The following is a 16,621-nucleotide window of genomic DNA, read 5'->3' on the forward strand; positions in this document are numbered from 1 at the left end:
AAGAGTGTGGTGAGATAGATTACAGAGTACTGTAAATGTTAGGACACATAACATGTTCCCTTCTGTCAACACCAACAGCTCAATTTCCCCCAAAGCAGCAGTGTACATTTCATACTATACCTCCAACTCTGAAAGCTTGGAAATTGCTGGCAAAGATGTGTGACCCCTGTTTAAACTATACCTTTTAAAATTTTTAATAGTCCCTTACATCTCAATACCAGTCTTATTAGGCCATTGTGACCAGCCATTGAAGACTAGCACCGGGGGCGGGGGCAACTCCTCTGAGAACCAGTGCTACATGGACTTCCCCTTTTAAATAACTAGGGTAAGATTTATCTTCAATTATCAGTATTGAGATCAAGCACGGAAGTCCTGGTCATTCTCTAGATGCTTAATTTCCATCTCCTTACAGATTAGATTCTCCAACAGTTGGCACTGGGGTAGGTCGGATGGAGATGCAGGTCCCCAGCCTGATAGTGTGAGTTTGTGGGAGGTGCCCTATGCTGGTCCAGCTGAAAAACCCAAAGGAACACACAGAACCTCAGTAATCAGGGAAGCCCTTGCAGGACCCAGCAGGTTCTATAATATTCCTGCAGGGGTAAGGAGGAGTTTGTAATTGGAGCACACCAAATTGGAAATTCCTGAGAACAGCCCACAGTACATTCTCTGTTCTGTCTTTAAGGTTCAGAATCGGAAGAACACTACCAGGTAGCATAAAAGAGTAAGTACTTTGGACTATGTGGTTTGAAACCCTACTTTGCTATCACCTCTTTGAACGACTAGGAAATTTAGTATGAATGCCTAATGCATAGCCAATATAAAACCAGAAGAAAAATGCCTGCATGTTAGGGTGTGGCCTAAGGGGTGTACTCACAACAGTGAGCTGGTATCGTGTACACTTATGTAGAAGCATAGTCTCTTACTATGGCCCTTTAGCTATATATGCACACGGTTCGGCACTCAGAGGTCTCAACCTAGCATCTCCACCATGTGAAGCCTTCCAGAACCCCCCTCATAGCCTCCAGGTTTGCCTAGACAGCCTTGAACAGCCTAACCCACAGACCCTGGATCTAGGTCTGCTGAGTAAGCACACCTGACACCAGCAAGCTGGAGAAGGGAAGCAGAGATGGAAAGCAGGGGGACATCACAAGGTCCTATAATACAGCAAGGATGACCAAGCCTCATCCTGGAATATCAAGGAATGAGCCAGTTTCTGCCCAGACCATCAACAGTCAACAGTCCTTGAACACACACTGAGAGGCAAGCTGGACTTTTTAAGTCCTAAACCTTTAAATATTTTTAGCAGGGTGGTGAAAACCTACAGAACTCGTCTCAGAATGTTTTAAAATACATAAAATATATAGGATTACTGAGGAAACAATCATACAGTAATATACTTCTATCTTCAGAATCTGTCAAGGACTCCCCAAAAAGCTGAGGGTCTCGATGCAGGGGGGGTTTCTGGAGGACAGGCATCTCCAGGATATTACAGGCCTAAATGTTTACTTCAAAACAGCAATGTAAAGTTCTCAACTATAGTCTTTCTCAAACCACTTTCCTTTTTTTTTTCTTTTCTCTCCTTCCTTCCTTTCCCCCTTCCTATATGTACTGGGGATTGAAGACAGGGCCTTCACACTGTACTACATCCCCAGCCCTTTTTATTATTTTTTAAAAAAATGTTTTGAGACACAGTCTCAGTAAGAACTATGAGCTTGAACCTGTGATCCTCCTGCCTCTGCTTGCTGAGTTGCTGGGACCACAGGTGTGCATCACCATAGAACACTGAAAGGACTTCAGTTCTCTCACTTGATTCTCACAATTACCTGGTAGGAAGAAAATATATTCTTCATAAAAAGATGAACAGTAGTATTCTGAAGTCAGCTAAGCCTAGTAGTTTGTAACTGGAGGGCAAGCCAGACACTGTCAAAGGTATTTGGGGTTGCTATAATGGTGACGGAAATGTTACTACTGTTATCTAGTGGGTAGAGGCCAGGGAAGTTGTCAAATATGCTACATAATATAAAGGAAAACCATCCCACTCTCAAAGAATGGGAACATAAACCTGGAGAAAGCAAGGCTCAATGAGATGAACTGACTTTGTCTAAGGGCAGTGTGAAACACGAATCACAGCCCAAGGCTTCATTCTTTCCTCTATACCAGGAGGCTGTTGTTCTTGATGTTCTTGTGACTTTAGAGCCAGCAGAGTAAAACAGGGTCTAGGCAAGGGCAGGGGACACAGAAAACACAAGACCCAGGTGACTCAAGAGCAGGCCATCAGTGCTGCCAAATGGCACAATAGGAGGCTTATCTCGTCCGTAGCTTCTTGGATATTTATAGTTATCTAGGTTCTAAGATTTCCATCCTCACCTCAAGTACTAACAAAAATGACGAAAAAGGACACCCAAAGATTCCCAAGGGCTTCCATAGCACAAAACTATGTATGGACTGGCACAAGAGGAAAAAAACTGCTTTCCACACCTGCAGTCACCTTAAATTTCTAAGAACTATTGGATTTATTTTTAAAAACAGCCTGGTGAGAAAAACTGGGGGGGCAGTATAGCTTATACCAAGCTTTACTCATAAAACAAAAGAATTAACTCCTGCCTCAGCTGTAAAAAAACATGAATCTGAAATGACTTAATTGAAGAAAACCATCCTCCAGAAGTTTCCTGTCAAGAGCATTTAGGCAAAGCTATCTGACTCAATGAGCCAAAAATACCTGAAGATTTTAGCATACAGCATCATGAACTCGTTCTAAAATACAGCCCAAATTTTGGGGAAGAGTATATAATCATTTCTAAAACCTAACAGAGTCTCCCCAAATTCAGCACTCATTACTCACAGGAGTTTCTCCTCTCCCCATACATTCCTTGTCTTCTCCTGCAAATTCTTCTTTTGTTTTTACCTTCAACTTGGAAGGTCTGCCTGCTTCTACTCAAAATGAACAAAATTCAGTCTTGCTCGGGTGACAGGTAGTAACTGACAGTAATCTGCAGTCAAATAAATTCTTTCAATTTTTTCTTAATGGTACCCGGGGTCAAACTTGGGCCCCTGCACTTGCAAGGCAGGCAGTGGAGCCACTAAGCCCCATACAAATTCTTCCTTGCTACTACATTATTTTAAGGCAACCATCACCTGAAAATTCGCATGATTTTCATATATTTAGTTCTATTTCTAGTCTATTGGCATGGGTCCCTTTAATAATAATTTATTCAAAGAAAAATAATTATAACAATAAATGCCATATAAGTTACCATGTTCACTTATCCATACCAGAGTAGTCACAAAGTACTTCCAGCCTTTCACATTTCGACATCTAATTGTAGCAAATCCATTATGGATGTAGTGGATTGGCTAATACTTGTTAACACCCAACTGAACTGAATCAGCATGGTCTGGGTGTGGAAGATCCACCTGAAGATTGTTACCAAGTCATACAATGGGAACTAGAGGGGAAGATCTTGGCCTGTTGATTTTCTAGGAGAAGCTTGCTATGGATGGTTTTCCTGATGGAAAAAGGCTGTTCTCAGAGTTTGAGGCCTTGCTGTCACTGGGAATGGCTGCTGCTTTCATCAGGGGAGCTCTGATCTTTACCGTGAGCATCACTTCCTGGCTCCAATGTGGTTCCCTCAGCTTGGCAGCACAGATCCTTTATCTCACTAGCATAGATTTTCTGGTTTCCACCACTGGCCTTCGGGCCTTCCAGGTACAGATCATCAATACGGACAAGCATGAGACATTGCCGTGGACTCTAGGCCCTGGCTGGACTCAAGGAGACATTGTCTTGGACTCTAAGCCTTTAGCTGGACTTGTGTAGGAAAGTGCTGGGCTCTAGGTTCTCAGTTGAATTTTTGGGGATTCTAGTGGTTAATCTCTTGCACTCCTTTGCACTTGACTCTTTGGGTAATTATAAAATAACAAAGTTTTTTTTTTTTAATCTTTATTAAATTTATTGGTACATATTAGGTATACAACACAGTTATATTCATCATTGGGATCTTGTACCCATACATGACCTATCAGGTTCTTATTTTTCCCCCTTCCTCAGCCCTCCCCCCTTCCCTGTTTACAAAGACACTGTTTCCATGTTTTTCCATTTCACATATTTTCTTTTCCCTTTTTACATTTCCCCTACCCCTCCCACTTCCTCTACTCTTTTAGACTTTTCTTCCTACTACACAATATCAATTATACTTTTAAATCCCTATTTGCACTTTTACTTTTTCACACCAGAGAAACTATTCGGTATTTACACACATGTAACATTAATTTCACTTGAGTATGGCCTCAATGTACATTGACTTAGCTATAAATCTCTCTAGTTTCTCATTCTTTATGGCTAAGTAGTATTCCATTTTATTAAAAAAAAAAACAAAAACAAAACACATCTTTATCCAGTCTCTAGTCGATGGGCAATTGGGCTGTTTCCAAGTTCTAGCTATTACAAACTGTGCTGCTATAAACATGAGTAAACATATCACTGTGGTATGATCCTTTCAATTCTTTTGGGAACATACCCAGCAGAGGGATAGCTGGGTCATATGGGTCTTCTAATCCTAGTTGATTGAGGTATCTCCATATTGATTTCCACAGTGGTTACAGCAGTCCGCACTCCAACGATGGAGAAGGGTTCCCTCCTCCCCACAACCCTGCCAGCATTTACTGAACGATTTCTTAATAGCAGCCATTCTTACTGGAGTGAAATGGAATCTGTGTTTTTATCTAAATGTCTCAAATGACCAGTGATGTTGAACATTTTTTCATGATTATTTGTTGCTTTTACTTCTTTGTCTGAGAAATGTCTGTTCATTTCAGATTCCCATTCTTTAACTGGGTCTTTATATTTGGGGGGGGGTCTGATTTTTTTTTGAGTTCATTATATATTATAGATAGTCTTCCTTTATCTGAGGAACAGCTCATAAAATTTTTTTCCCACATTGTGGGTTGTCTCTTAGCTCTGCTTGTGATTTCTCTGGCAGTGCAGAAGCTTTTTAAAAAGATGAGATCCTAATTGTTGATTCTTTATGCAAGTTCCTGTGCTACTGAGGATTTATTCATAAAGTCTTTTCCTATGCCAATATCTTCAAGAGTTCTACCTACCTCATCTTCCAGCAAGTTTAGTGTTTCTGATTTAATATTTATATTCATAATATTGGATTTTAGTTTAGTGCATGGTGAAAGATACAGGTCTAATTTTAATATTTGACAAGTTGAAATTCAGTTTTCCCAACATTTATTAAAGAGGCTATCTTTCCTCCAAAGAGGCTGTTTGGCTCCAGTGTAAGGTAGTTGAATATGCCAGATGTTTCTGCATTTTCTAATCTGTTCCACTGATCCTTGGGTTTATTTCTTTGCCAGTACCATGCTGTTTTTATCACAGTGACTTTGTAGTATATTTCAATTGGGGATTGTGATACCCCGTGCCATATCTCTGTTGCCTAGAATTGCTTTTGTTATTCTAGGTCTCTCCTAATTCTAAATGAATTTTTAGATTGTTTTCTCTAGTTCTATGAAATAAACTGTTGGGATTTCAATAGGGGTTGCATGAAATCTGTACAGAAGTTTTGGAAGTATGGCCAGTTTCACTATATTGATTCTTCCTACCCAAGAACAAGGGATGTTTTTCCATTTTCTTATATCCTCTTCAATCTTTTTTTAGAGTGCTGTAATTTTCAGTGTAGAGGTCTTTCGTCTGTTAGATTGATTCCTAAATATTTCATTTTTTTGGATGCTATTGATTTTTTATTATTTACCTTGTATCCAGCTACTCTACTGAATCAATCAAGTCTAGAAGTCTTTTGGCGGAGTTCTTTGGTCTTCTATGTAGAGTATGATATCAGCAAATAATGAGTTTTTCTTCCTTTCTTATCTTTACTGCTTTTCTTTCTTTCTCTTGTCTAATTGCTGTGGCTTAATGTTTCCAAACTATATTGAACAGGAGTGGTGATAGTGGACAACATCCTTGTCTTGTTCCCGATTTTAATGGAAAGTTTTCAGTTTTTGGCCATTTAGTATGATGTTGGCTGTTAGTTTTTCATAGATAGCCTTTATCGAGTTGAGATAAAGATTTATCTATTCCAATTTTCTGTAGGGTTTTTATCACGAATGGGTATTAAATTTTGTCACTTTTTCTGCATCTATTGAGAGGATCATACAGTTTTTGTCCTTGATTCTGTTAATATAGTGTATTACATTTATTGATTTACATATATTGAACCATCCTTGCATCTTTGGGATAAATCTGACTTGGTCAGGGTGAATAATCTTCTTGATGACCCTTTGTATTCTATTTGCCAGTATCTTATTGAGGTTATTTTTGTTGTTGTTGTTGTTTGTTTGTTTTTTTTGCATCTATGTTCATTAGGGAGATTGGCCTGTAGTTCTCATTTTTGGTTGGGTCTTTCCCTGGTTTTAGAATCAAAGTAATACTTGCGTCTAGGAATGAATTTTGAAGTATTGCTTCTCTTTCAATTTCATTGAAAAGTTTAAAGAGTAGTGGCAATAGTTCATCTCTAAATTGTAGAATTCAGCAGTGAAGCTCTCAGGACCTGGGCTTTTCTTTGTTGGTAAATTTTTCAACTTCACTGATTGTAATTGGGGTTTAGAATTTTTATATCTTCTTCATTCAACTTTGGTAATTCATATGTATCTAGAAATCTGTCCAATTCTTCTGTTTTGCTTTTTACTAGAGTACAGTTCTTGAAGTAGGTAATTAATGATCCTCTGGATTTCTGCTGAATTTGTTGTAACTTCACCTTTTTCATTCCTACTTGCATGAATTTGAGCCTTTTCTTCCTTTTTTGATAAGGTTGGCTAAGGGTTTATTGATTTTATTTATTCTTTCAAAAAATCAACTCTTTGATGCATTGATTTCTTTTATATTGTTCTTAGTCTCTATTGCATTGATTTCTGCTCTGATCTTTATAATTTCCTCCCTTGTATGAACTTTGGGTTTCTGTTGCTCTCCTTTTCCTTAGGAGCTTAAGATTCACCATGAGGTTGTTTATTTGAGCTCGCTCTGTTTTCCCAGTGTGGGCATTCACTGCTATGAATTTTCCACATAAAACTACTTTCACTGTATCCCAGAGATTCTTGTATGTTGTACTGACATTGTCATTAAATTGTAAAAACTAATTTTTTCTTTAATTTCTGCTGTGACCCATTGGTTGTTCAGGAGAGTGTTATTCAATTTTCATGTGTTTATGAAGTCTTATGATTTCTTATGCTATTGATCTCAAGTTTAATTGCACTATGGTCTGATGATATACATGGGATAGCTTCAATTCCTTTGCATTTACTTAAACATGTTCTATAATCTAGTATGTGGTCTATTTTGGAAAATGACCTGTGTGCAATAAAAAAGAATGTATATTCTGATTTTGTGGGGTAGAGCACTCTGTAGACATCTATTAAGTCCATTTGTTCATAAGCTTGGTTCAGTTCTAGTATTTCGCTGTTGATTTTTTAGTCTAGAAGATATGTCTATTTGTGACAATGGGGTATTGAGGTCCTCCACTACAATTGTATAAGTTAGAAGTTATTTGTCCTGTATTTAATGCATTCCCTTGCCCAATCTGCTAACTACAACAATGGGTATGAGTTAAAAGATTTCCCCAAAGCACAATATGCTGTCTTTTTTTTTTCCTATTATTTGTGAAAATTTTCACAAACATAGAAAAGGTGAATTATATAGCACATACCCCCAGATTCTTTAGCTAACATCTCATTCCAGTAAGAAAAGTCTTTTGGTACTACAATTTTGGGTAGACCTATATTCTGGGGATCAAAAGTAGCATTTCCTATTAATTTACATACAGCAATGAAGTCTGGTTCTGTATTATAAACAGGAGAAATTTTTAACTTTACAAAAAGATTAGCCACAAAATTCTTAAAATAAACTGGGTATTTTCTAGACTCAGAAAAAGAGAAAATCTTTTCATCCCCCTACCCCCCAAAAAACACCAGATAAAATGGCCTAGACACTGAAAAAAAATTTCAGTTAGGGAAGCAGTATTTGAACAATAATGAACAATTTCCAACTATGAATGCCATAAAATGTGCACTGCTTGCCACAGGCAGAGCCTGAAAATGGTCCTTCACCTAAGCCCTACTCCCTTTCTCCTCCATAGACTAGCTAGTCAAACAGACTGACTATAAACTTGTAGATCGTGGATGGCACAGCCCCAGGAGACTATTATATTATGCATCCTTGTTCTTTTTCTGCACATGCTCTGATCATGAGACAATCACATTCAGCCTAGGCCACATAGGTCACGTGGGCCATGTGGCACTAGTTACCCTACCTTCCTACACTATAAATAAAGAGTATGCTGGACTCCAGGTGGCCATTAGCTCATCAGGCTATGGTCCACCTGGTCCCAGCTATAAAGCATAATTTTTCCTTCTTTCTTATTTTCCAATTTTCATCTTCCATCACACTCCCAAGTTTCCAGACCCTACGCTGTGAAGGTTGAGGCAACAGCTCACCTGTACCAAATGTGTCTGATAGTATTTCATAAATTCTAATCTGTTCCAGCTCTAACACAACTGATTTTGTAGCAGAACATACAGACAATAAAACAGTGCCTGTAACAGTGAACAGAGGCCCAGCCTAATGAAAACTGGAAGTATACAAACTGGGCAAGGTGATACATTTGACTTTTTGTTGTTTTTTGTTTGTCTGTTTGTTTAAGATGAAAAGAAGCCAATAAAGTGATTACATCTGACAAAGAATGATACCACTGATAGCCTGTTGTTTATAATAATCTCTTCCAGTAACATAAAACAATTTAGAAACATTATTTTGTCTTCATATTTCTGAGGTAGAAGCCATGTAACATTAATCCCTACTAACAGAAAAGAACTGAGGTACAAATCAGTTATGTGACTTGTCCACAGTCCCAATATCAATCAAATCTGTAACTGGGAATTAAGACCCAACTCTTGCGATTATTATAAATAGAGTTATCATGCTCTCAAACGGCACTAAATACAAGAACAATACTTCTTTAAAACTTATGACATGTTGGCTAAAGCTTAATGTTTTGCTAGTGATTGAGATGTACACCAAAATAAGAATATAATTGCCTGGGGTCCGCTGCAGGCTGGTGCACACAGCAGCTGTAGGCAATGCTGATTATCACACTTCTCAGTTCTCAGGCTTCCAGAAGCAAGGATGGAAGGACAACTAAGAACAAGAAGGAACTGGTATTTGCTGGAGCCTTTCTACTGCATCAGTCACTCTAGCAGGCTCAGTTTCCACTGGGTTCTTCTGTCGATCTTCGGTGGTATGAAAAGCTCAGCATCTTTAAAAAGGAAGGGAAATTATGATAGACACAAAATGGTGAGAGCTGGGGCAACAACTCTATGCCAAACAAAGTAAGTGACTAGGTTTTGCAGCTCCAAGATGACCATTACAGTCAGAGTTAGTGTGCCTGTTACCCTTGTAATTTCTGAGTTAGAGCCAGGAGTCCCCACCCAGAAAGCAGAGACTGCAATGAACTCCAGCCATGCTCACCAAGTGATTCAAAGTAGAGGAATATTCTACATTTCAACTGGAAAGGGGTGGTAGTGGTTACATGCAGAGTATATTCATTAAAAGTCTTCAAATTACGTATCTAAGACCTGTATATCTTACTGTATGTCAAATTTATCTCATTTTTTTAAAAGGGCAAAAAAATGTGGCATTTGCATTGCAAGTGAATGGAAAGAAAATGCTCTGTAATAAAATTCTACAAACATGGATTACAAAGATGACTCTTTAAGCAAACCAAAAAGGCAGGGAGGGAAAGTGCTGAGGGAGTGTCAGAGAAAACTTCTGTCACTGTAATCTAAAACTTCTAGGCAGTCTTTTGGTTAGATCTATGGAGTCCCTAACTAGGAACTGTATACAGGAACCAGAGATATAAAAAAGTATGCATTTATGAGGATGTTCTTTTTTGGCACTTTTTTTTTTTTTTTTTTTTTTTGGTACCAGGGATCGAACTCAGGTTCCTGTGCTTGCAAAGCAGGCTAAGTCCCAGGCCCTTTTTTTGGGCATTCTTTATGATAATTAAACTTCCAGTAATACATCCATACATATATGGTATACAAATATAAAAAATGATTTTAAAAGAGTATCTAGTAATATGAGCAAAAATCTTCAAGAGTTTTTTTCTAAATCCTGATTTTCTTTTTTTGAGACAGGGTCTCACTATGTAGTTGAGACTGACCTGGAACTCACTGTGGAGCCCAGGCTGGTTTCAAACTCACAGTGATCCTCCTGCCTCAGTCTCCTGAGTACTGGGATTACAGGCATGCACCACCATGTCTGGCATTATTTTCATATTATACATAAATACATATTTATGGGCACATAATCATATGACTAGAAATTGTCAAATTTTAATTTTCTTTGACATACTTTACATCACATTTTCTGATGGTTACCAGTTTTAGAACTATGCATAAAATTCACTCCTGTGTATATCCATTACCCCCCCAAAAAAACTATATAGATAAAAGCCCACCAGCTACTTTGGTTATCTAAGAATACTGTTACTGAAAAAAAAAATTCATAAATAAATTCATTGTCAACAAGTTGTTGGCTATAAAATTTCATAGAGATTAAACTTTGAATGAGTTTCTGTCTTAAGAAACAAGTTAGAAAAATATTTTTAAAAAATTAGACACAACAACAATTATATTTGAGTCTAAAGTTAACTAAGGATAAATACCAACTATTGACTTTTTGGTGAGAAAGTAATTATTTTGACAAACTGTATGACATTAGGATGTGATATCTTTCACATTTCCATGTTTGAATTTCTTGGTACAAAAGGAGTCATTTTTATAAAAATATTTTGAGAGCTTTTTAACTTTTCCAAGGAATTCTTAAATTCTTTAATAATCACTTGAGGCATTTATTTAGGTTTTTTTTGAGACAGGGTCTCACTACGTAGTTCAGACTGCTCTGGAACTCACTGTGTAGCCCAGGCTGGTCTCGAACTCATAGCAATCCTCGTGCCTCAGCCTCCAAAGTGCTGGGATTATAGGCGTGCACCACCACACCCAGCCGAGGCACTTATTTTGTTAACTAGTGATTCCCACAAATCACTCAGCTACAATTCAAGCATTTTTCTAATATCACTTTAATTCATTTTATGAACATCTACATTTTTGTAAGACTCAAAATCAATCTTTCTGATACTGCATTGTACCATCACAGCAAATGGCCCATCCAGTTGCTGATCCCGCTGAGAAGTGGATGAGTTTCCCCAGTCACTATTAGCTGAGGAAGGACAGCTGAGGAATATTTCAGTGGGACTCATCTCATAAGCGATATCAATGCCAGTTTTTTGATAGTGAGATCCTCTCTTTTCCTGATTAATTTGTAGCCATGAAACACTGATAATAAACACTCAGACCAGGGTTCCTCAAATATTACATGGTCTTTAAGGCTTAGTTGGAAACAGAAATGTTTTTTGACATGAAACCATCTAGAATATGCTAGGTAAAGATGTGACTGGACCTATCTTAAAGGTCATCATCAGGCCAGCAACAAGGAGCACAAAAGGCAGGATCTGACAATGAACAAAACAACTGCCAAATTGCTTCAGCTCCAAGATGAATGGCATCTCAGAAATAAGTGCATGAACTGAAACTGATAACAAGAGCAGCTGGCCAAAGTCCAGGAGGAAGGGGAGCTAAGGCTACAGTAGTCACCAAGATGAACAAATTTAGTTGGAACTGAAGCAGTTCAAACTGTTAAACTTTAAATTCCAAATGTCAAAAAATGCTATTATGGTGCACTATTTAAATGAAACAATTTCAGAACATTGCCTGTTACATGCTAGAAAATGCAAATAATAGCTGTAAAACTACAAATTATTTTAGAAGATATCACTAACTTTTCAAAGCCAAGAGAGGCTGGTATGCTTAAGTGATCCATCTAAAGAGCAAATACTAAAGTGCCAAATTTATATTGAAAATGTCTAACCAACTTTTAAACAGTCTTTAATAACTATGGTTAAAATTTTTACGAACACAATCTACTTGTGAACCATCAACAAAAACATTTCAGGTAATGCTAATTAAATTCAAAATTCATATAAAATGCTAACATTCTTTGGATTTTCCTTCAAATTACATTTTCAATCATAAAGGTGATGAAAAGGTCTAGATGACAAACAAGGATTGCGAAAATGTCCCCAAGATGTAATGCATAACTGCCAAAGCCAAAATGACGATTCAAAAGAATTTTCCAAATATTTATGTAGATGCAGACCTTTCAGACGCAAACTGTGATGTGTATGGTATGGACAAGTGCATGTCAGTTTCACTAAAAAACTTTAACTATATATTTTAATGTCACTTTGGATTTCCCCCATCAAACCCCCTGAAGCATTAAACTAATCTACTAAAAAATAGTCTCAGTATCGAGAAAGAATCATAGTAAATGCCCAATCTCTCCTTCTACTGCTGACCTTGTCAACATTTACAGATATTTTTTTCTATTTGGTACCATGATCATTTATAGGGAAAAAGATACTAACCAAAGACAGGAACTGAAGTCTTCTGCTGGTGATAAAAGGCCATGATACTATTTGCAGTAGAACCGGGACCTAGAACCTAAGTAGAAAACAATCTGAGTTAGCAATGGTTATCTTTTACTTCTGATGACTACAAACCAAAGACCAAACCTCTAGCTAGCAGTAAATACCCTGTCATTTTTATTTTATTTTGGCACTGGGGATCAAATCTAATGTCACACTACCACTGAGCTATTAGTCTTTTTTTATTTTATTTTGAGACAGTCTTGCTAGTTGCCCAGTCTGGCCTTGAATTTGCAATCTCCTGCCTCAGCCTCCCAAGCAGCTAGGACTACAGACACCCATCACAATGCATGGCCCAGTCTATTATTCTATTAGTATGATACTGACATTAATTCTCTTTTCCTATATGATTTTAATCTGCCAATTTCTAGAGTTTCAACTCAGAATTCTTAACCTCCTCTCTCAATGTGGGTACAAGGTCCTACAATGACACATGCTTGGCTTTTTCCAAATAAGCAAGCCATTTGAAGGGGAAAATAAGAGACCATAGAACACACAGAGTACCAATTATATACAGAGTTGTGGAAAAGTCATTTTTATATTAAATATAAATATGTGCAAAGCACATGTGGAATGAAAACTCTGCCCTTTAAGGTAAAGCACTCAACTTCACAGGGTTTCCTGTGCCTGCAGCAAGCCTTGAGGAAGATTCCAACTCTCTCGTTTTCCCTCATTCATCTATGTAAGAAGTACTAGGAGGACCAATGCCATGCATCAAAAGCGCTTTCAAATAACTTGAACATACCTCGTTACCATACTGTGCCAACCAAAACAAACCACAACTTTCTTGGTCATTTTATCTAGAAGATTCATCAAGCTGGGGCCTTAGAAATTTATGATGCAAAAAGAAGAGAGGAAGGGAGGCTCAGGGGAGGCATTTTAAATTGTTAGCTTCATAACCACTGTAGCTTTGAAGAGGAAGATCACATTTCTTCTAGGAAATACCTAATATACTAAATTCAAGCATCTATGGGGTCTTGATTCTTAGTTATTTTCTTTCTGTGGTTTGTAAAGTGCTTCTACACCCATCCTCTTATCTAACCATGAGGCACCCAATGGAAGGCTCCCCACTTCTAACTGAGACGCAGTAAAATGATATGAGATTTCACAACCTTCTGTCTCTAAGCACCAAACCCAAACCCACCCTTCTACACATTGCTTGTGAAGCTGGGGCTAAAAGAACATTCCTGTTCAGCTGATTTCTGTTGTGCTCCAGCAACAAGGGACAAAAGATGACCATGCAAGGCTGGAGGAAAGGGTTTGTGTGTTTTGACTCCAGCAGCAGCTGTTTATTCCACTTTTCATTTATTTCTGTTCACTTAGAACCAGTCTTATCATGCTCACAGAAATGTCAGGACCAGCTAGCTGGCACCTTCTCAGATGGTCCAGAACCAACTCTCGAGAGACTTAACCTCCAGGCCTCTAAACTGTGACAATCACAAACACTCCCATATTTCCTCAGCCACAGGGATAGAAGCTGCTTTATTTTTATTTTATTTATTTATTTTTTATTTTTATTTTTTTTCCGGTACCAGGGATTGAACTCAGGACCTTGTGCTTACAAGGCAGGGGCAGGGCCACGGAGATAAATCCCCAGCCCCAAAGCTGCTTCTTCTCTTACTCCTCTGTGCCCCATTTTTAACTTTTTGGTGCCCAGATGCTTACTCAACACACATTTTAAGTTCAATGCAAGAAAGCAACAGCTGTGGCTCTTCTTCCCTTGTGGACCCCAACTAGTCTACCAATCTTTCTGAATCCAAATCACAATGCTTCACAACAGACTTCAAGGACAAGAGCAAGCAGAGGTATAAACAATAAACAGCTGACAATACATACAAATTCCTAATAGGACATTAAGCTTCTGCTGTCCCATACATGATTTCTAAATTGGAAGATGAATGGTCAACTTTGATCTTAGCTCTCCCTTCTCCACCCTCCACCCTCATGGAAGACTTTCCCACTGTCTTGTCACCAGTTCAGACAGGGAAGGCTCATCTGAGATTGGGGCAGCCCAAAGAGGCAGAACTGAGGTCTGAATTAGACATCTTTATTATCATGTGATGCTCAGCTGCATGCACTCATGTTGCAGTCCTCAGGCCCCTAGCCCACACACCACTTAGCCATAGTCTATCTGTCCAGCTGGTCTTCTAGTCCCCAGCCACTGTATACCCACAGCACAGCAGTCCTCAGTCTCCCAGCCTGCCAGCCCTCATGGCAGTCCAGCTAACTATATGAGTCTACATAATCATAGTGGTGTGCACTGACCTTGGTTATATCAGTTACCCCAGGGCATCAGGAGGTACACCTGCACTGGAATTCCACTGACTCTGGAAGTACTATCCACCAGAAATCACACACAGCCACAACTACATCTGAACTATAGTGCAGTCATCTTAGGCTTCATTTTCCTACACCCATTTTCTCCGAATCAGTTACTTTACCTAGAGAGGAAAGATGATACTCTACCTAACCTATGCCAAATTCTATTAGCCACTGTATAGGCAAATATGAAAAAATGTTATTAAGGGCTTAAACATAGGCAACTATGGCAAATGTTGTTTTAAGAATGTTTTACACTGACTTTTAAGGATTTGTGACTCTAATAACCTGAGAAAATGATGGAAAGAGGCATACTACTATCTTTGAGAAAACTTACAGGGATGGCTGAATTCTGCTGGTAGGTGAGAGTCCAAATTTCTGGAAGTGAGCTTTCCATTAGCTGCAAAGTACCCTCAAAAGCCTTCTGTAATTCCTTTCCTCGCTCATTAAACTCAAAGAGAAAGAGTGCCTTTAAAATACGATGTACTTCATCTAGAGAGAAGAAATTTTGGAGTGGTAAGTTGTACCCCCAGATCCACTGCTAGAATTATGCAATTTTTTTTTCTAGCAAAAACCTCCTAATATCACATTACAGTTGCTTTCTCCCATTTTCTTCCTTCTTTCCAAATGCTGGAGTAATTAATTAACCACATCTACTATAAGAGAAAAAAACAACACATTGGAAATAACCAGAAAACAGTGTTGCCTAATCCTTATCCTAGTTAAAGTCCAATAAAGTGGATGTCAAGTGGAAGAAAGCTTCCAGGATACCAGCAGAGAAGGGTTGTTACTGCTGTGTGCAGAGAAATGACCCTTCTTAGTGAAAATTTTGTTCTTTCACTATATTGGAAAAATTATACGTTTAACTCCGCCTATCTGTGGTGCCCATTTATTATTTTCTGTGGTCATTCATCAGTACTGAAAACATACCTTTCAATTTTTCAATGCTTTGTATCACTTCATGCAATGCCTCCAAAAGGGCCAGGTCCTCCAGTGGACTCCCTTCTTTGAGGCTATGCTTCTTCCGCTCTGCTTTGCGGCGATTTTTAGAAGATCTCCTGTCAGAGAAACAGAGAAGTGTTTAAAAAGGTGCCTTCCTTGTGCTGAGCAGACAAAAATGAATGTACCCATTGGCCATCAACATTCTGGGAAACCAGTCTACATGTAGTATTTATTTATATGGCAGGGAAGGGAGTAATGAGGAGAGATGGGGCAGGGGGGGAGAAAGAGGGTTTTGTAATTATTACAAGTAGAAAATAATAAGGAAAACCTGAAGTATAATGAATAAAATAAAATGAACATGAATCCCATTCTTTCCTCCTTTGAGGTCTTTAATCTTGCTATTTTTTTAATGGGATTTTCTCTACCCTACTCTTAAAAGCCCAAGTCTAGTTGCCTTTACTACATTTTCTGATCACCTTAAAAAACTTCACAGACCTCCATTATAAACCCCTACAACACAGTTCAGTTTAAATATATCATCCTGCGTTGTTTTATGTCTTCCAAGCTCTTATAACCCCAAATCTGCTTATAAGTTTTGGTAACACTTACTGTATTTGTATTCATAACATGAGTATTTAATCAATACTGCTGATGAACTGCTACATTAGGTAAAATTGTGTGGCCAGGGATTTAGCTCAGAGGCACCATGCCTGCCTTGTAAATGTCCAGAGTTTGATCCCCAGAACCACAAAAAAAAAAAAAAAAAA

The 16,621-nt window shown here is 38.3% G+C and overlaps 1 protein-coding gene across 8 annotated transcripts in view; it reads right to left on the reverse strand.

Annotated features, from left to right (window-relative positions):
* Positions 1 to 7,935: 7,935 nt before the first annotated feature.
* The window catches only part of Elp1 (elongator complex protein 1), a 61,646-nt gene continuing 52,960 nt past the window's right edge, over positions 7,936 to 16,621 (reverse strand). For all 8 annotated transcript variants that reach the window (XM_010639289.3, XM_010639288.3, XM_010639287.3 and 5 more), the window contains 4 exons: positions 15,843 to 15,970; positions 15,250 to 15,404; positions 12,534 to 12,609; positions 7,936 to 9,305 (listed from right to left, as the gene is read on the reverse strand). In XM_010639289.3, coding sequence (XP_010637591.1) covers positions 9,238 to 9,305; positions 12,534 to 12,609; positions 15,250 to 15,404; positions 15,843 to 15,970 — 427 coding nt within the window. In that variant the 3' untranslated portion in view covers positions 7,936 to 9,237. The remainder of the gene's footprint in view (positions 9,306 to 12,533; positions 12,610 to 15,249; positions 15,405 to 15,842; positions 15,971 to 16,621) is intronic.

Source organism: Fukomys damarensis, unplaced genomic scaffold (assembly GCF_012274545.1).
Source record: "Fukomys damarensis isolate Sample0158 unplaced genomic scaffold, DMR_v1.0_HiC HiC_scaffold_36, whole genome shotgun sequence".
NCBI lineage: Eukaryota > Metazoa > Chordata > Mammalia > Rodentia > Bathyergidae > Fukomys > Fukomys damarensis.